Source organism: Scophthalmus maximus, chromosome 3 (genome assembly GCF_022379125.1).
Source record: "Scophthalmus maximus strain ysfricsl-2021 chromosome 3, ASM2237912v1, whole genome shotgun sequence".
Taxonomy (NCBI): Eukaryota; Metazoa; Chordata; class Actinopteri; order Pleuronectiformes; family Scophthalmidae; genus Scophthalmus; species Scophthalmus maximus.
The window spans coordinates 8,764,051-8,784,079 of NC_061517.1; the positions used below are offsets into that span (position 1 = coordinate 8,764,051).

General features: G+C 42.3%; 2 protein-coding genes across 16 annotated transcripts in view; one reads left to right on the forward strand and one right to left on the reverse strand.

The window, feature by feature from the left end:
* The window catches only part of LOC118316480 (membrane-associated guanylate kinase, WW and PDZ domain-containing protein 1), an 83,088-nt gene extending 78,836 nt beyond the window's left edge, over nt 1-4,252 (reverse strand). For 4 of the 15 annotated variants that reach the window (XM_035644328.2, XM_035644325.2, XM_035644326.2 and 1 more), the window contains exon 1: nt 3,225-4,244. In XM_035644328.2, the coding sequence (XP_035500221.2) occupies nt 3,225-3,522 (298 nt within the window). In that variant the 5' untranslated portion in view covers nt 3,523-4,244. Of the gene's footprint in view, nt 1-3,224 lie in introns of all 15 variants that reach the window. The other 11 variants (XM_035644332.2, XM_035644331.2, XM_035644330.2 and 8 more) reach the window with 8 other exon arrangements.
* A 10,619-nt stretch (nt 4,253-14,871) lies between these two features.
* ren (renin) lies at nt 14,872-19,677 on the forward strand. The gene is made up of 9 exons (XM_035646159.2): nt 14,872-15,171; nt 15,604-15,751; nt 16,298-16,421; nt 16,859-16,977; nt 17,089-17,285; nt 17,845-17,967; nt 18,083-18,224; nt 18,327-18,425; nt 19,167-19,677. The coding sequence occupies exons 1-9, from the start codon at nt 15,095-15,097 to the stop codon at nt 19,326-19,328; spliced, it is 1,191 nt and encodes a 396-aa protein (XP_035502052.1). The 5' UTR covers nt 14,872-15,094; the 3' UTR covers nt 19,329-19,677.
* Nucleotides 19,678-20,029: the final 352 nt, after the last annotated feature.

Genomic DNA, 20,029 nt, shown 5'->3' on the forward strand with positions numbered 1-20,029 from the left:
CCCCTGGGAGAAAAAAATCCAGTGGCATACATATTACACCAGGCCTATGGGATTAAAAGACAAATGCATACTGTACACACAGAAATCTACCATGGACACATTCTGGGGCATGATTATACATTTGTTGTATAAATAAAAGAAAAGCTCTCAAACCTCTTTCATTTCATCCCAATTTGAGGTGTTATTTACTGAGCTTAATAAAAACCACAGGGGTGTTATATTCCACATTCTCCAGAGGAATGCTCAGATTTCACTCAGGTGGTTTCTCTGTCTGCATTCCTCAGTGGGAGAAACACACCTGTGGGCGCAGCAGCAACCTCCCGACCTGCACACACTGATAGGGTTTCCACATGCAGTACAGGGGTGATGTGGACTCCTGTAATAAGACCCTCGGCTCCTTCTGGAGGAAAGGAGAGAGATCCAATCTGTCCCGCCAGCCTGTCATCTGGCCTGGGACAGCTCGGCTCACTGTCCCAGGCCAGGTTCTGCATGGGAGCCCAAAAGACTGCGAGGCACAAAGAAGGTTTTGTGAGTGACTCAGATAGTCAAAGAATACCCCCGTCCTTTAATTACAGACAAGGAAAATCTGCTGCCTCAAGCAAGAAACTAATGGCAAAGCCATGAAGTCAACTCAGGATGCCCTTAATGCCTACGGTCAGATTGTTGCAGCAGGGTTTAAAAGTACAAATGGTTTCCGTTGGAGTTCAGAATAATTAGAAAACTGTTTGTGGATATCAAAAATCTCCCGTGGTGCAAGCCTGGTCTGATTATGTCAAACAGACGCCTGCTCTGCAAACACAGAGCAGCGCACACGGCTGAGCTCCCGTCCCTGGGGTCGGGACTCCGGCTTCGGAGGTCAAGCGTTGCCTGTGCGGCCACTAATGGATATACAGTGCGCCAGAAAGGCCCTGATGCTACACTGAACCTTAGCCGCGCTTATATAACACTGTTAATGATTTCCCCAGAGAAGAGGCACTGCGAGCGTTGTCAAATGTTGTGCAAGTGTATGCGAGTGAGTTAATGACAGACATTGGAAGAGAAACATACAAATGTCTCGGGATTGAAATTCAGATTTTACAATGCCTGTGTCAATATTCACAGAACTATGGCAAAATGGGGCAAACAACAACTACATCCATGCACAATACACAGAGACAAACAGAAGATAAGTTTGAATGTGTGGCCGGGTCCTGCCCCATCCAACCGTGTCTCAGACAGCAGATGCAGCAGACTGTGGCCAGTGGGTCAAGCTCATCCAACACGAAGGGAGCGCATCCAGAAATAACTCCATCTGCCCCCGAGTGGTGTCTCGTGCTCTCAAACAAGTCTCCCCTCGGTTTACGTCAACACTCTACATTCATTTACAGGAAGAAGTAGAGTCGGGATTCATCAATTTCTTCTTTTTTTAAGTAGAAAAATTAGCTTTTCAAATATGAGTAGGTAGGATTTTGCTTCTGTTCTGTAACAATAAACTCAATATCTTAGGGCTGTTGGTGGGAAGAAAAACATCTTTGACATCTGAGGACCTGCTCTTGGATTTTGACAAGCTGGAGTTGTCCTTCATTCACTATTTTTAATTTCATACCGACCAAAATTGTCGATTTGTCGATGGTTTTTTCATAATGACAACGATCATTACTTGCAGCCCCAGAAAGAAGCAGTGTAAAGTTTAATATGCAGATCAGAGACTATCCACAGGGAAAATAACAAGGTGGGCGATCTCCCCCCAAAAATCAATGTACCTAACCCAATTTTGAAATGTACTGTTTAGAATATCTAGACTCAAACCAGACTATGGTCTGAACCTATTTGCAATATTCAGGAGAAGATATTGCTTTAAAGACACTGGCAGATCATACAGTGCATCTCAAGTGTCCATAAATGTATTAAATCTCACATTGTCCACACATTTGAACGGTACAACGTCCTTAGCTATTTGCTGCTTTTGACTTTTAATGTTTTGGGATGTTGTGAGTTACAGATGAGGGACGTTGTACCAGCCTGGGTGAAACAGCAGGTTCCTACTTCCTTCTGATGCTTTCTTTTAAGGTGGTTGAAAGGATTTGTTGTGTTACCTGTGGAAGTGCCGACCGTTGCACGACAAACTTTACTTCGCTTTGAAAACAACTGACTGTGCAGAGCCGAACCACTGCCACGCTGCTGACGTTGAGTGCCCATTTTTTTGGGCACCAGCTCCTTATCCGCCATGCTTCTAACTAATGTTGGAATGTTTTTTTTAAATATCATAATAAGAGACCCTATGGTATAGAGACGTGACAGCACAGCTTTTCTAAGAGGCAATCCCTCTGTAGGATTTTGAGTGCAGAGTGGATCCATGTTTTTTGGGTGGACTGAGTGTAAATGTCATAAAATGTCAAGATCTCTACAATTTGCTTGAGGATTCGTTCGAGATTAATAACGGTATAAATTATCAGTTCGCCCGACCAAACATGAGGTGACAGAGGCCTTTCAATCTGAAAAAGTTTAAAATCAAAAGATGCAACCAATTATTATCTTCTTAGTCAGTTCATCCGCTGATCATTGAGATAAGAAAGAAAGAGACACATTTACACCCACTTTCACAGAGACCAAGGTGCCTCATGTCCAACAGTGTAACACCCACATGTTCTGTTTACAATGATTTGACCTTTTTGATTTGGCCCTTTTTCTTGAAAGATCGATTAAACGATGGATGATTTTTTTCCTTTCTTTCTAAAAACCAATTCATCAGGTCATCGTTTAGGGTCTAGTCAAAACTTTGGGATTCCTGCCTGACCCCTGTATGTCTCAGTATAGACACTGTGTGCTATGGATGAAGCTCTGGAGCGGCAGTAGCTGTGTGAGAGGCCTGATCTGTGATCCCGCAGGTCTGACCCACAGTGTCTTCAGCAACCAGGGCAGGAGGCCTGTCAGAGCAGCTTCATGTCAAACTGTGAGAACTCCAGGCTGCTGTGGAGACAATCAGAGCAGCAGCAGCAGCAGCAGCAGCACTGCTCTGCTGCCCTACTTCACATTAATCACCATTTTGTTGTGTGCTCATAATGCTGTTCACATGGCAATTATCAAACAGACGTCCAGTGGAGTTTCTTTACTCCTTATGTTGTGTGTGTGTGTGTGTCAATATCCCACACAGTTTCCATCTCTTTGCCACACACACAGCATGCTGGTGTCTTCTTTTTTTTTTTTTTGGTTTCCAATTCGTGTATATTGCGGGTTGCTCTTACCTTGGCGCACAGTTTTAAACCTGACGGGACCTTCGCAGCACTTAATCACATTGAAAATGTCATACAGGGGTAGTCCCGACACGGAGAGCCCCTCCACCTCCAGCAGCAGCTCCCCCTCGCTGAGTGTGCCGCCCCGCTGGGCCACAGCATCCTCCCCGACTTGCCCGATGAGTGGGAACTCTCCGTTCTCCGCGCCGCCGCGCAGCTCCACGTGCAGCTCGCCCCGCGCGCCCCGCGCCACCGCGCACTCGTTCACCTTGGTGATCCAGTGGTTCTTCCTCTGAATGACTTTGGACATGATGACTCAGGCCCAAACGAACCCGTCGGTTCCGCGGAAACTCGGCCGAGGCATAGCACGGGGACGGTCCCAGCAGTCAGACAAGTTGAGGGCGCCCGGGCGTCTCTCCAAACTGGAACACCTCCATCCCTCTCCGGGGCCGTGGCATGCTGCTGCCGACCAGTGGAGTACGTCCCGCCGGCTCACAGTCCACACTGTTGTTGCCCCTGACGTTGTTTCCGCATCTTTCAACAACAACAACAACAACAACACGTCCTCTGGTTCCTCGCAATAATCCGCCCTCTGATTTGCCCGCTTCACACTCAAACACTCTTCTGCTCGTTCATCTTCTACTTCTGTCGACTATAATTGTAATGTTGGGGGGTTTTTTTTACTTTTCCAGGAGGAAACTAAACTGTTACCGGCGTCCACGTCGTCCCGCGAGCAGGTTGGGCTCGGCCGGCGGCGCCTTTTAGCAGGTAACGCGACAAGTTCATCCTATGTGGCCCCTGCGCCTGGATGGAGGAGCGCTGGCGAGGGGCGCATGCGTCCGGCTGCTTCTCCAAGAGGGAAAATCCCACCGAGCCCACACGTACAGGGTGTGGAGGCTCCTCCCCGCCCCCGGCCTGCACGCGTTTACACGCGGATTACAGCGGTCTGTGCCTTCTAATCCCCCCAGGAGCTCCGGCCGGTTTATCCCAAGTCATAATTGAACGAAACGCGCCGCAGGACCAGGACCTGGTTGTATCAGTAGAGTTGGAGGAGTTTGTGTTGGTCCCAGAAGCAGGTGACTCCTGAGGAGCCTCTGACTGATTGCTTCATTTTACTCAGGTGTCTCTGTGTGTGTGTGTGTGTGTGTGTGTGTCGCTCTTTGTGTGTGTGTGTCCCTCTCTGTGTGTGTGTCCCTCTCTCTGTGTGTGTGTGTGTGTGTGTGCGCGCGCATATGTGTCCCTCTCTGTGTGTTTGTGTGTGTGTGTGTGTGTGTGTGTAAGAGTAAACACTTATTTGGGTCAATTACAGTCTGCACACAGATAAAACGAAAACACTTCCATGTTTTTATCACTTACAGTTTTATTATTAAAGTTCTTAGCATCATTAGTTGTTGGTGTAGTTGTAGTAATAGTTGAAGAATACAGGGATACGTTGTGTGATTTGGTTGCCTGGTCAACTCAGACATGGTACTTATTTGACAGTTGTTGGAAACGTACGTCATAAGTAACACTATTGATACTTTTTATTAAACTGCATTTATTTGATAACATTATTTCCTAGATTCAGACTACAACTGAGATTAACTGTAGTCAAGAAATATATGAGATTTTTTAAATTTGCCGCACCTTTACAGGTAATGAACAGACAATAAAGTTGATAATTATGATTCAATAACTGATCCAGTAAATTTTTCTGAGTGAGTTATTCTGCCTGGTGAGGGCTTTTGTTTCTGTTACACTGCTGTCCCTTTGTATTAGTGTTACAGTATTTTAGACTGCTATACTTTGACTCAAGCAAAAGATCTAAATACATTCACCACTGTATAAGTGGATCATCAGAATAATGTAATCAAAATTACTTAAATTCTCTACTACTCTCTATCTACTCTGGCTATAACTATATCCTATTTAATTTGTTGATCATATGTGACTTCCGCCATCTTCCTGTAAACACAACCCTCTCATAAACTTATTCTCTCTTTGCTTACCAGTACAAGTGATGTATGTCTGCAAAAACTTGAGATGATTAAGATGCAATGTCCATGACTCCAGTATATACGTGTGTTGTCCTGGATTCCAATATAAATACGTCTGTTTTTAAAAAAACTCTTTTTAGGTTAAATCAATTCGACATCCGCTAGAAGAAGAGAAACCACTTAGACTTTCAATTTTTAACTGCAACATTATCTACCATATGCAAATCTATGGTCTGTCTGCAGTTTGGACAGAGCGTGGATGGATCAGGTGGGAACCACATGGCACTGTTCAGACAAAGTGCAATATCTGGCACTCTACCACAGGCTGCGAGGGCACTGGCCTGGATAGCAGTGCATGAAAGGCAGCTTTCCATCACATTTCATCTCAGTGCTGAGTGCTGGGAGTGTTCATTTAGACTCTTTTACCTCTCCCGCTAGTCCTATGGAAAGTATTTGCCTCAAAATAGCTATAGGATGTGGCTGCCTTTCTCTGTTGTTCCTGTGCGGTCTGCATTAGCTTGAGTCATATGGATCTGCGTGTGTGTATGTGTACATACAACATGACACTCTACTCTGGCAGTCACATGTCACATGGCACTCCTGATGGGGAGAGGTAACAGCCTGCAGGCCCCACACACACACACAGACACACACACACACACGCACACACACACGCACGCACGCACGCACACACGCACTGATGTGCTCGGACTGGTGAGGTGGACATTTTTAACATACAGCCCTGAGATCAGAAAACTCCAGGCAGATCTGTCATGGTACAATGGACATGGAGGTGAAAGAAAGAGAACGTGGGACGGTGGCCTCTTACATAACCTTGCACTTGAAAAAGTGACTGGTCAAGTTAGACAAAAGAATCTTAAGGCCTTACGATGCGCTCGGGACAAAATTCGCTTCATATTCGTGTCTGTGCAATTGGCTGAGATACATTCGTTTCAAAGTGACCCGCCTCAAGTTCAATCAGATTTAAGTTTGACTCGCTTAACTGCAAGGCTCTCCAGTGTCCAGCTGGTTTGAGTTGGGATTGATCTCTCATTCAGGAAAATATTGATTATTTTATAACCACATGGCAACATCATGCAAGCGGCATAAAAAAAAGTATAATGATACATATCCCATTATTCACTTTGAGCTATTTTGTCAGATCACTTTTAGAAATTGCTTAGATGTTTTTTAATTAGAATTATATTAGTCATCTGCATGTTATTTGTCGGATAAATCTGTCTATTTGTATTCATTTTTACTTTCAACTTAGCTTGGTGACTCCAAACAACATTAAAACAATTTGCTTCTTTTACAATAATAGAAAGTGAACAGTGACACGTTGTTTAAAGAGTCATTTTATTTTGGACAAATGAGAAAAGCCTGGCTTTGAATGGTAAATAAAGGCGAGTCTGATGTGGCAACAACTGGTGAAACAATGAACGCAAAGCCCTCAACATTGTGTAACAGAGAGTATTCAGTTTTGAGAGTGACAGTAATTGGTCGTCCAAACCTTGGGAATTCCACGAGTTCACAATCAATGCGCAGTGATTAAATATTAACCAGCAGGTCAAACATTGTATTGAACTGTTGTGGCGGTCAGAGAATAAAAGACACCGCATCAAAGCTCCTGCTTGAAACGACAAAGGGAACAATGGGTTTGATATATTTCAAGTTTATTCTTGACATTTCAACTTAATTCTCAAAATGGAAAACTCTTCCGTAGCGTAGCACATACGGTGTTCTGCATTTGTGTTTAGCCATGCTGCTGTACATTTGATGACTTGCATCAGATCAAGTGAAATTGAGCAACAACCGGAGAAAAGCGGAGAAAAAACTTTCAAGCCGTGGAATACAAAGCATATTGACACAAAAATGAATTCAGCCACTATTTGTAATCCAGACAAATATCTGAGGGGCGCAGTGTTGGTGTGGGGTGGAATCATGAGAAACGCTCATGTACACCTGTGAAGGATCAGATGGCTGGCCGGTTTGTTAAATAATGCAGAAGATACCATCTGAATCCTCATATCCCAGATGTCTCACAGGACAGAGGGTTCAAATCGCCTCTTTTAGAGAAAGCTGCACTGCATACAGTGAGCTGCAGTTACATTTTAACGAGCACGTGTGTATATTGTGGTCTTACACAGCCGGCATTTGCTCATGTATAATGTTCATGTAGCAAAACTGCACGACGGTGAAAAGAAACACAACTACTCCTTCTGAAAGTCTAAGACGGTAATCGTGATGGTCCCGTCAAAATGTCTGCCTGTTGAAAGAAGACCAAGGAGGGTGTGGGGGGAGGGACAGAAGAGATGAAGATAAAGAGCTGAAGGCAGATATGGCAACAGACTGATTCAAACACAGCCTCACAACAACAACAACAACAACAACAACACAATGACAGCAAATGTCATATCACAACAGATAACTGCTCATTAAAAATTAGAGCATTTGTGAGGCTATAACACATAGAAAGTGAGGGCGGAGATGGGACAGACGCACAATGACACAGTGACAGGAGTTTTCATGCCCCCCCCCCCCCTTACATAAGACGCATGCTTGGCTGCGGGCATAGAAAAACAAGGCCTGTCCCCATGCATTGAGCCTTCCTCTTCACTGGTTTTTAACCATGCAGCACACAACAGAGGCAGACAGTGAGCAATATTGAATTATTCAGGCACAGAGAACATCGCAGCAATGGAGTGAACGGGGGCCGCGTTGACTCTGGTCCGGGAGGTAAAGCCATGGCAATTCAAAGCAGCAAAGACGGTTATTCGTGCTAATTCCCAGCGTGTTCTTCTGTGCGTTATTTCTTGTGAAAATGTCCATTATGCCCGTGCGGACAGCAGTGATAGAAGGTTGTTCAAGTATGATACCTGTTTGAGGTAATTGTGCTTGATTTGAGGTAAATGTTTTCTACTTACAATGGATAACATGATAACTTGTATGTAAGAAGGTGTTGCTCATAGAGACAAACTGGTGTTTGGAGAAAAAAGGCGAGAAGAGTGTTTCCCAGGTACGATGTTGGGGTACAATATGTATACAAATAATGTTCTGTTGCTTTTATTTTTGTACATCTGGGCATGATACGCATGCCTGCCAATTTTCATGCATCTAGGTGAAATGTGCTGAGGGGTGTTTAAGGGTCATGATCAGGCCATTTAGCTACACCCGTACGTACGACCGATTTCAGACATAGTTTTTCATGAGATTGAACATTGAGCCCATCAAGGATAACAAAACAATTCCTTTTATTATAAGATTTACTTCACACTGGTTGGTGCTTGGGCCACATCAAGCAACACGCAGCTGAGATTCATGCTGTATCAGAAGTGATTTCAAAATGCATTTTTCAGTCTTAAGTTAGTGGAGATGAAATGGTTGGTTGCGTTTGTTGCAGCTCCACTACGCGTCCTTTGTGGAAGAGCAGCTCACAGCTGCTTCCCTGAATTTATCTGCGGGACCCTCCAGGACATGGAGAAATACTGCGTCGTCTCTCATGTACTACATGAGACAATCTCACATGGTGCAAGACGATCAAGGCTACAAACGAATGGTAATGTTGCTCCGTATCTGCCGGAGGTGTAAATAAATATCTGTTTGCTAACAAGTTCACCATATCAGCTGTATTCATATGCCAGGGTTGTGTTTAGAGCTTATTTCCTCTGTATCGTGGATAATAGGATGAAATATAGATTATAATGCCCAACAGTGTGTAATTGCACCTGAATGGATCATTACATTTACGAGTACATTGTGCGTATTATACACAAACCACGTCATGTCTGAAGGCCCCAGCAATAAAGTTTTTACAAAAGTTTTTTTTATTGTGTGGTATTGCACCACAAACACATCCCCTGCTGCCACACAAACACACAAGAGCAAATCTTGCCCCTGTTGTATTTTATTAGCAGCCACGGGATTCACATCACCAACAGACCTCATGCTCGGATTAAATACATTTTCTCCCACCTCTTCTTGTTATTAGCTCAGAGCAGCTCACTTTGATGTGAACTTTTCCTCACACATCACATGTTTGATGTTTGTGTTCAACAGCTTATACGGGAACAACTGAACTTCTGCCTTCAATAAAATCCTGTATCTAACCTGTCTACTGTTTTTACTAATAATATCCTTATGGCCTTAAGTTTCTTATAATGTTTTCTTACACAAACACACACACACACACACACACACACACACACACACATCCTTTCCTATGCTAATTTATACCTTCTGCTGTGATCACCATAACCACTTGATTTGTATGTTCATATATCTGCTTCTGGCAAAAAAAAGAAAAAAAGAGTCTACTTGGCACAAAACATGTGATGCTTTTTTTTTTTTCAGTCAACGAGTCTATTGTTTAGGAGTGATAGCCACCTTGGCTGACCAGGAAAAGGAAATATCAAAAATACCCGCAAGAGCCAAACTGCATCAACAGAAGGCCAAGAAGGGAATAACAAAATTATAATACTGAGCAAACCTTGTTGAAAAGTCTTTGAGCTAAAAGTAGACCGAACATCGGGATGTGTTTTATAGGATGAAAAGCACTCAAAGATGTGAAGGGCTGAACTCATATTTTCTTCTCCACTTTGCTCACACAGCTAACGTGAGTGTCTTCATCATAATTCTGTTATGCTTTCGCTGAGTGCCAGCTCATTACATCTTTATATGAGAGCGTACACGACACGGATATTCCGCCATTATTGTATCCCTAGTAACAAACAATATTGTATAATCGACAACATTAAAGGGTAAGATTGTCATTTTGGCAAATACGCAGATTAGCTGCTGCTGAGTGAGGGGAGGTGACTCTCATCAGTACTAATGAAACTTAACTAAATGTGGTTACCATCTCCTGGCTGTAGCTTCATATAACATTTTGCAAATTTGTTAAAAAAGTGCTGTAGTTTTGTATTTTGTGGTGTGTAATTACCACAACAGCCTCACAGAGGTGCTATTGTTGCTGCAGACCTTCCAGAGCAGTTCATTTTTGTTAGGTTGAGGCTTTGGGAAAAAAATCAAAATGAAAACGACTTGTTTGGAAATACCCAGTAAAGCACCAAAGGGTTTTTTAAAGCCACAGAAAAAACAAGGTCTTAAAGACGACAACAATAGAACAGGAATAGAACTAATACAATAAGAACTTTCCATAGTTTGCTTTTAGAGATCAATCAACCAATTATTGTGAATACCACGCGGAGGATGTTTAGTGGGTGTGAGGATATGGATGCTTGTCATCAAGGAAGTCACAAAGCAAGGCAATTAGAGGAGGATGCTTTTTTCTTTTTTTCTTTTTGATGAGGATATCCTGTCATGTGATCGAGGTAAGTAACACAACAACTTTGAGAGAACCGGACTCTTTGACTCTTTAAAGATCCAATGGAGTTGATAGCTCTTGCCCTTGCTGTTTAGTGTCACATACTAAACACATAATTAGATTGATTAGTGTATAAAATTGATTTATTTCAACAGAAAGAACCAATCCATCCTGCATACTCTGACCAATTTTTTTCTCAGTTTTCATCTTTAACAATCACAGGTTAAAACCTACACATCTGTCAATAACAGTCTATGGTGCTGGAAGACCCACCATCACGGCCTTTAATCAGACCAATCAGAGCTTAGTTAATAGAAACAAGTTGACCCACTGCTGCTGTTAAATATTCATGGGTCCAGGTGATGGATTGGCACACATTACCGTGTGGCAAACACTGTGCGTGAAAAACAAGTGCAGTTGCCATGGTTTCCCGTGTGCGCACCAGATGCTTGGCTGTCTGAAAACTTAGAACTCGCTGAGAATCAAAGTGCATCTTCACTGGACACAAACCAGATACTTTCACATTGTTATCTCTCCCAGATAAGCCCCAGACCACACATATACTCGCCGTGCTGCCGAGTGTAATGGAACTTGATGGCTAAACATACGGCCGAGACAGTTTTTTACCCAAATGTACTGGTTAACCTTATTTTACTGCACGTACAGTGTTTGGAATGTATTTCTATTAAATTTACTCTGACCTTTCCACCCAACCCGAACAATTTTTGATATCATCGTTTTCCTTGATTCTGTATTTATTCTTAATATACCTGATATCTACGTAGGACCGCCACACTTTTTCCTTGATTTGTTCTATTTATGTGCACATTACTATCAGAACCCGTTAGGGGCAAGACCATTCTGCTTATATATTCATTGTATATATTATATATGCAATAAATACACTCACTGAGCACTTTATAGGAACACCCTTCTATAATAGGGCCTCCCTTTGCTCTTATAACAACCTCAGTTCTTTGTGGCATGGATCCCACAGGCGATTCGGGTACATGTTGATATGTTTACATCACATTATTCATACTGTGAATCTTCCATTCTGACACACCTCAAAGGGTTTTTCTACTGGATTCACATCTGAGGCCGGTGAAGTACAGTGAACTCATTGTCATGTTTATGAAGCCAGTTTGAGACGACTATTATCGTGCCATGGTCAAAGTCAGTGAAATCAATTCCCACCCCCTCTTTCTGATGTTTGATGTAGATATTAACTGAAGCTCATGACCTATATCTGCTTGATTAAATGCCGCCACATGTTTGGCTTATTGGAAAACTGCATGACTAAGCAGGTTTAGGCTACCTTTAGTTATAATTTATCACAGAGTGAAGTAATGAATGGCACTGGAGAAACGGGGTTTTATGAGAATGTAATCATCACTTAACAGTAGACACTCAAACTGTGAATATACGACTCAGGGAATGTGTATAATACCCCTTTTAAAATTCGTGAGGCTGAATTTTTTTCCTGAACAAGGAAGTGTTTTTAAGTCCAATGCTGCTCCCTGCTGGCCATAAGCTATACAGCATGTTAACTACCCAGCCATAGAGTAAAAACCATGAGGAAATTAAAACACTATTTATTTAAATGATAAATTAACTTAAGAGGAAAAGGGCAAATACTCACAATGGTCTTGAGGATGAACATAATTAAGTAATGAAGTGAAATATGTTTTGATCTGCTTTTACCTCTTGTGCAGACTGGCCCGCACATTTGCATATATATTACCCCCAGATGGAATCACTTTCTCATTCTTTCTAATTAGGTGTTCATTGGCTTCAGACTTTAAAAACATGACTGCGCATGAAATTACTAAAGACTAAACTATTGTTCTCCACTTTTTGTGCATTCAATTGTAAGAAGCAACTGCTCAGAAGTAAACAAGCAGTGAGCCAAACACATGCAAACATTTTAGATTTCAGGCTCCTATAGGGCCAGGGTTTGAGCTTTTGTGGCTTTGGGAGTCAGACTTGTGTGTCTGAGTGATAACTTCCCTCAACTTCCCTCATTTCCTGCAAACACCCACCGCTCTGCTTCATATCTTTCTTATCATGATAGATGGCTCACGAGATCCTCTTACGTGAATTCTGCCTCTGAAATGCGTCTGTCAGCAGAACCTCATCGGAGGTTTGGTCTGTTGCACCTTTTTCAACGGCCTCATCTTTCATAAATACATTATTCTGGTTTGAGTTTGTTTTTTCTAAGTAAGGTAGTTTCATAATGCCAAAAAAACTTCAGAGGATGTCTGTGCAGTCGATGACTTAACAGAATATGACTGAGTATTAACGTGACGTCCAATGCAACATGAATGACACAGAAAACATTACATTTGAATAAATCGTTCTCAGGAGACCGTTTTACATTTCCCAGGCCTGCCATTGGAATGGAATAGCAAGAGAGGTGGGAGGCCAGTCAGGAGTGACGCATGTGTCTCTCTGGGCAGTGTGGGAAAGAGACTCATGGGTATCCACTTAGTCAGGCAGGTCAAGGGTCAGATGTCTGTGAGATTGTCCCCAAAAGGTCAAAACCAGCCTGGCTGGGCTAATTGAAGGACAGATAAGACGGTTGTTCGTCATTAAAATGCATAATCATGAAGCTGCGCTAATCAATATCTTTATATTAACAATCAATCAATCAATCAAATGACTATGTAATATGAAAGGAGGCTCGTACCGACGAACCGTCAGAAAACCAATGTCCAAGAGCTGTTTAGCAACCTCCAAGCAGCTTACTGTTTGATTTCACTATCACTAGCCAGCAGCAGACTTTATGAGGTGATAATAATTACACATTTAGCACACACAGCAACATTATCATTTATTTGGAGTTATTTTTTTCTGACCACCAGATGAAATTATGTTACATTTTCAGTCTCTTTTTTTTTTTTGCGCTGTTTTTTTTTATCTCTGGCAACTCCCAAGGAAATATTGGATTCTTCAGCTGCTCCACTATATTCACCAGCTAACCATTCAATGTGCCTGTGTGCCGTTTGGTGCTGGGCAGGTAGTGCACAGTGTGTTTGAAGGATTTTCTTTTTTCTTGACAGTAGCAGCCTGCTGGAGCCAAGAACAGCAAGAGCGGTGAGGTTGAACCAGGACAATAAGGTCAATGAGCTGTAACTCGCTGCTGTAGATCCAAGCACTAATTCTCTGTAGGTTCATCACCACACGTGATGCCTTTTCGTCTGTGTTTTTTTTTACACTCACACAATATATTGATTTAAGCATCATAAAAAGAAATGTTTATCAAAAATATAGAACATTATAGATAGAGAATACATAGAAAAAAAGGTTTCCTACAAGAGAAAACTATAGCTACAGCTTCTAAAATACAAAGACCACAAAAATCCAGCCTGCTGCACTACAGTGTTGTTGTAAGGCACCACTGTCTTTACAAGCTGTGTAGAACCACGCTATCATTTTTTCTTGAAGCTTTATCCACAGCGAGTATCTTAGTGGCTGACCTCTGACCTCCACTAAGGCTGCCCGAGGTTGTGAGTGACACAGACCCCCACACATTTCCTGGCTCGACTGGGTGGTCGGTACAGTACAATCCCATCCTGACAGGCCAGATACTGGGGTAATACTCCCTGTGGTAAATAAGCAGTGTGAATTAGAACAGAATGATTGGGTGCTAAGCCCTGTGGATTTTCAGAATTGCAGCAAGAGGTCGAGTGTGAAAATACAGCACACAGCCAATCTCCTGTGTTGCGAGCCCCGTCTCCTGCCAAATATCTCTAAGACCTTGAACTGAACTTGCAGATGTGTATTTTTCTTTCCTCTTTCGCCCTTTTTATATGAAAATTGAATACTTAAGTGATGCACAAGCACAGGAGCAGAGAAACCTCAAGAGCGTAGTAAACCCTGTCTGACGAAAGAAATTAATGGCTGTGGCAAAGGGAGATAAGATAAGACAAATGTTATCAACTGTAGCAAAATAAACATTTTAATCATTGAACCTTTTCATCCTTATCAGCCATTTTATAAAACCAGAAGTGAACGGGACATATCCCCACATTGAAGAAATGCTGACTTTAAGTACGTTTGTACATGAGATCTAAACAACTTGTGACTCGGTTTAGTAAATACCATCCAACTAATCTGCCCTGACAGCTGAGAGCATCTTTCATTCCCTCCAAAGATTCTCACAGTCCTGTAGACAAGGTGTCCAGCCAGCCAACGTCAGCAATCTCAGGAGCTCTGCAACCCTGCTTTCTGTCATTTGTGTTTTCAAGGGGTCAAAGTTCAGACCTCTCACCGGGACCTGTCTATCACAGGAGGGCTTGTGTGACCAAGGCAGAAGGGTGATGGTGGGAAGCTGAGGTTGTTTTCAAGTGATCACCTCCTGGGTAGCTCCCAACCAGTGTCAGTGGCTCATGGGTAAGAGCTTGGTGAAGAGGACACGGTATAAAAAGAGTTGCGGGACCAGGCAGCACCAAGAGAAAGTGGCAGCTTTCACCAATGCAGATCCAATAAACGTGGAATATTCGCAAGGTCAGGAAAAAAGCCGCTTTGCGCATACAGCCTTTATCTCTAATTCGTAGCCCGCCACCGGAGAGGACACCATGGCACTGCTGACGAATTATTGGATGTGTTTGGTCACCCTGTCATCGACGGTGACCATGGGCCACGCGCTGAGAAGGTAGGAAACCCATTCCTTTAAATACCTGCCTGCTCCGCTGAAAGACAGAATCTGTTTAGACCATTAGGGACTTACTGTTTAATTGCATTCACAAAGGAGAAAACACGCTACAGCAAAGTAGTAAAGGCAAACAACCAAACAAATAAGGACTGGAAAACAAGTGTGTTTTATTGGTTCATTATAGGAGCTAATGTTTTCAGCATTGGCTGAACATGTGTTTCTGTTTATTTTTCCCGCTTGGCCCTGAGAGAAAAGCAATCTGTACTCTGTTAAAAGCTCATTGTTGTACAGGGAGGATGATCAGGCATACTGTATATGTCTATATCCATATCAGATGTAGCCTTTCTTCAGTAATCACGTCCAAAGTTCTTCTTTGAATTAAATCTGTTTGTGTTGCCTGGAGATATATTTCAATGCTCCTGCTGTCTCCAGAATCACCCTGAAGAAGATGCCATCTATCAGAGAGACTCTGTGGGAGATGGGTGTTTCTGCAGAGCAGGTGTTGACGGAGCTAAGCCAGAAGAGCCCGTCAGACAACAACAATGGCACTGTTCCCACACCTCTGACCAACTACTTGGATGTGAGGCACTCTTTTGTATCATACAGTATATTTGAATGTGTTTCAATGAATCCGTGGAGAAGATTCCGAGGCCCGCAGATGATATGAAATCAAGTTGAACTTAGTCAAAAACAGCTGGATTCGCGGTTCTAGTCTTGAAGACCAAAACAGACTTTGTTTTTGAAGGTTAAAGCAGCCACTCATCCAAGGCTGCATCAGTTCTTTTGGATGAGCATCAAAACGTCTTAAAGAGTAAAGATCCGGGTGCCTTTGAATTAGCACTTCAAAAATATTAATTTGAGTCTTACTGAGGAGCCACACTCGCTGTGTCATATTCTACAGCCTCAAGTTGCATTGGTGCATTGTTGCATAATATAAAAGGGGTTTTAAAGAAAAAAGCCACAATACACAAGCACCAGACTTCACTGCTTTTAGGAAAATCAAAAATGCTATCAGTCATTTTTCCTGTTAATCCCAAAAGACTCAATACTCTGGGGAAAATTTGTGTTGACTCTTCATCGCAGATGTTGCAGATAATATTATATTTTTCTTGCTTATTCCCAATAGACCCAATACTTTGGAGAAATCAGTATTGGCTCTCCGGCGCAGATGTTCAATGTGGTGTTTGACACGGGCTCAGCCAACCTGTGGATTCCCTCGCAAAGCTGCTCGCCTTTCTCCACTGCATGTTGTAAGTGTCCATGCATGGTGCACACACACACAAAAAAGGAAAATTACATTAACATATAGCGATAACTGATGTTTTATAAGAATAGTGTTTTTACTTTGCTTGACTGTCCTGGTTCACTGTCACCGCTCTCGCAGCAGGCAGCTGTTTTCAGCTAAGAAGCTCTCAAACCCCAGTGGACACTGTCTGCTCAGCCTGATTTTTCTATCAGGAATGGTCAGAGAACAAAAACAGAGCTAAAAAAAAGAGAGTGAATTTTTCGCCTCATATTTGTCTTCTAGTCAGTAACGTGTAACGATTCTCCGTAAATGCGGGACGTATCGATATTGGTCAAAGAATCGGTTAATGTAAGGTTTAAATTAATAAGTTAAGTGTTATGATATAGGAAACAATGTTCAATAAAAATCCCCAGTTGACTCAAATGAATTTTGAACTTTTAGTTACTCACAACAGGTATGACGCCTCCAAGTCCTGGACTTATGTAGAGAATGGAACGGGGTTTTCCATCCAGTACGCATCTGGAAATGTCAGGGGATTCCTGAGTGAAGATGTGGTCGTGGTGAGTTTAAAATCATTGACTTGTAAAAGTAAACGAGTTTTGCTCTTTACAATGCTTGAACTTCCTCTTACATGTTAAACTTTGGACCCTCTGCGCGTTCTCTTCCTGCAGGTTGGTGGTATTCCTGTGGTGCAGGTGTTTGCTGAGGCCACCTCTCTGTCTGCCATGCCCTTCATCTTCGCCAAGTTTGATGGAGTCCTGGGGATGGGTTATCCCAACTCAGCGATCGATGGCATCACTCCAGTGTTTGATCGCATCATGTCTCAGCATGTCCTCAAGGAAGAGGTGTTCTCTGTCTACTACAGCAGGTGGGCTGAACTGGGTCAACTCTGCTCCTCTAGTTTCTCTTTTGTATTAAATTGCTTCCACAGATGAGAAAACATCATTTTAATTTATACAATTGTTTGGAATAAAATGTGAGCAGTAGGGAAATTAAGCTTTTGCTTTAGTTGTTGTCAAGACTTGAATTTGATAAATACGGGGGTATATTGTCTTGACTGATCATCGGTCACTGTTATTTTTGATCCAACTGGTCGCTCTGAAGAGACAATAAAGACCATTGCCGAGAGAGAAAAAAGAAGAAAAAAATCATGATCATCCCAACAGCTGGATCTGCATCTGGCTGAGGCAATAGGGTGGTTTGAAACAACAGACAAAAATTTGTGTCTATTTCCTAATACCACTCCTTATTCATATTGCTTTATTATGCTAATTTATGTACAAGGGAAACCAGTTGGAAAAAGAAATATGTTTCCCTTTTTCTCTGGGGAGAATCGAAAGAATGAGAGGACACGGGAAAACAGAAAGCAGCATGAAAAAAAGCAAAATTGGGATTAAAGGGTGATTTACAGTATTGAATGTTTTCAGGGACCCAAAACACTCCCCTGGCGGAGAGCTGGTCCTCGGCGGCACAGACCCTAACTACTACACTGGAAACTTTAACTACATGAACACGAAAGAGATGGGCAAATGGGAAGTTACCATGAAAGGGTAAGATATTGGCTTTATACCTTATACAGTGTGTGCGTGTGTGTGTGTGGGTGCACCCATTCAGAAATGTGCTTTTTTAATGTCTTCTTTTTGACCTCCTCTCTCATTCTGTCAGCGTGTCTGTGGGGACGGAGATGATGTTTTGTGCAGAGGGCTGCACAGCTGTAATCGACACAGGCTCCTCCTACATCACAGGCCCAGCCTCCGCTGTGTCTGTCCTGATGAAAACCATCGGAGCACAGCTGGATGAAAGTGGAGTAAGTTTTTACACATGCAACATGGTTTCCCACAATAAACATTTGGCTGTAAAAAAATTAATCTGTACCCATCATCACCCATTACTTTATGTTGTTCATCAGTACAAAGTCAACTGTGACACTGTCAAGACGTTGCCCAGTGTCACTTTCTACCTGGGTGGTCAGGAGTACTCACTCACTCAGGAGGATTACATCTTATGGGTAAGGACGACAAATACTGAGTCGTTTTAATATAATAATGGAATGGTGAAATATAACAAAGTTCTCCAGTGCTGTACAATTTTGCGGTACTTTACATTAAGTGTTGCCATTTATTTCTACTTTATACTTCAACTCTACTACATTAGAGAAATATGTTATTTTCACTTAATATGTATCTAGCAGCTACAGAATCTGGCTACTTTGATAGTTGCGATGAAGGCATATGAACAACTTAAAAAATATGGGCCTTAATGCCCCACACCCCACGCAGATGTTTTCAGTTATGTGGCTCATTAGGTCATGGAGAATGGGGCAGAAAGCCACAGATGTTGGGATTTCCGCTCACTCTGTTCTTGTAAAAATTATAAATTCATAGCTTGTCTGACAGCAAAACTACAGAAGAGCCCCTGAGGTCCTGAAAAACATTTTCTTTGATCTTGGTTTACAAGATAACTTGAGAGATAAAAAAAAGTAATTTAAAAAAACCTTTCAGGATCATCAGTGCTCTGTGATGTACCCTGCTAAAAGGGGATTATGTTCTCAGCAAGTTATTTCATTATAATACTGAAGCTGAACTTTTAATGCAAGGAGTGTTTGTGATTTTGCATCATGCTATCACAATTTTTACTCATGTGACGTATCTGCGTTCGTCTTCCACCACTGTGAAAATCTCACTGGTACAGTGGCTTATCAAAAAACCACACCAAAAATGAATGAATGAACTGTTCTTCGTGTCAACAGCAATCTCAGATAGAAGGGGATGTCTGCACCGTCACATTCAGGGGCTTGGATGTGCCGCCCCCTACAGGTCCCATCTGGATTCTGGGGGCCAACTTCATTGCCCGCTTCTACACAGAGTTTGACCGTCGCAATAATCGGATAGGCTTTGCCACAGCAGTCTGACCGGAAGTTAAACAACAGCAGTGCCTGTTTTTCTTCTCCACTTTTTTTTGCTGCTATCGCTCAATGTTTTCTTGACACTTCTTTTATCCAGTTCTTCCTCCCTTTGCATTGTCATGATCAAAACAAATCAGATTTATAAAATGGTAAAGGATGCACATTTCTTGCAAACACTGCTCCCCTGCTATATCATATTTTGTACCAGTTGCACTGAACACATTCTGATAATGTTTTTATTTATAATCATTTACCAGCAAATGTGTGTGAATCTGCTGATCATCATCATACAGTGACAGCAGAATTGCATATCTGTATTGTACTGACGTAACAAGAATAAACTTGTTTACTGGGATTTCGATTCAGTCCGCATCTGACTCCGTCAAAGACTGCATTGTTTCCTTCCAAGTCTGTCGTATGCAAATGTGACTATGTGAAAGTAGAGGCTGAAGTTGAATGATTGTTCAAGGAGAATTTAGCAGCCGCACCAGAGCTTCCACATAAACACTTGTCATTGTGTTTAAATGACTGTATATAACAATGTCTACTCTTCGGTAAAATGGTGAAAACAATCGGATACACATTTTCTGACATGGTGACAGTCACTAGCTTCTGCACAATGCGAGTGGCCAATAAAATGTCACAATTACATTTTCCAAATTAAATCATCCTTTTCCAAGTTTCCGTGAATCTTGTGATCCATGACA

Excerpts from the sequence above, each read along its gene's own strand:
- ren (XM_035646159.2), top strand. The coding sequence starts at position 15,095 with ATGGCACTGCTGACGAATTATTGGATGTGTTTGGTCACCCTGTCATCG. Across the intron at positions 15,172-15,603 it reads ATGGGCCACGCGCTGAGAAG|AATCACCCTGAAGAAGATGC; the intron begins GTAGGAAACCCA and ends TGCTGTCTCCAG. Across the intron at positions 17,968-18,082 it reads TGGGAAGTTACCATGAAAGG|CGTGTCTGTGGGGACGGAGA; the intron begins GTAAGATATTGG and ends TCATTCTGTCAG.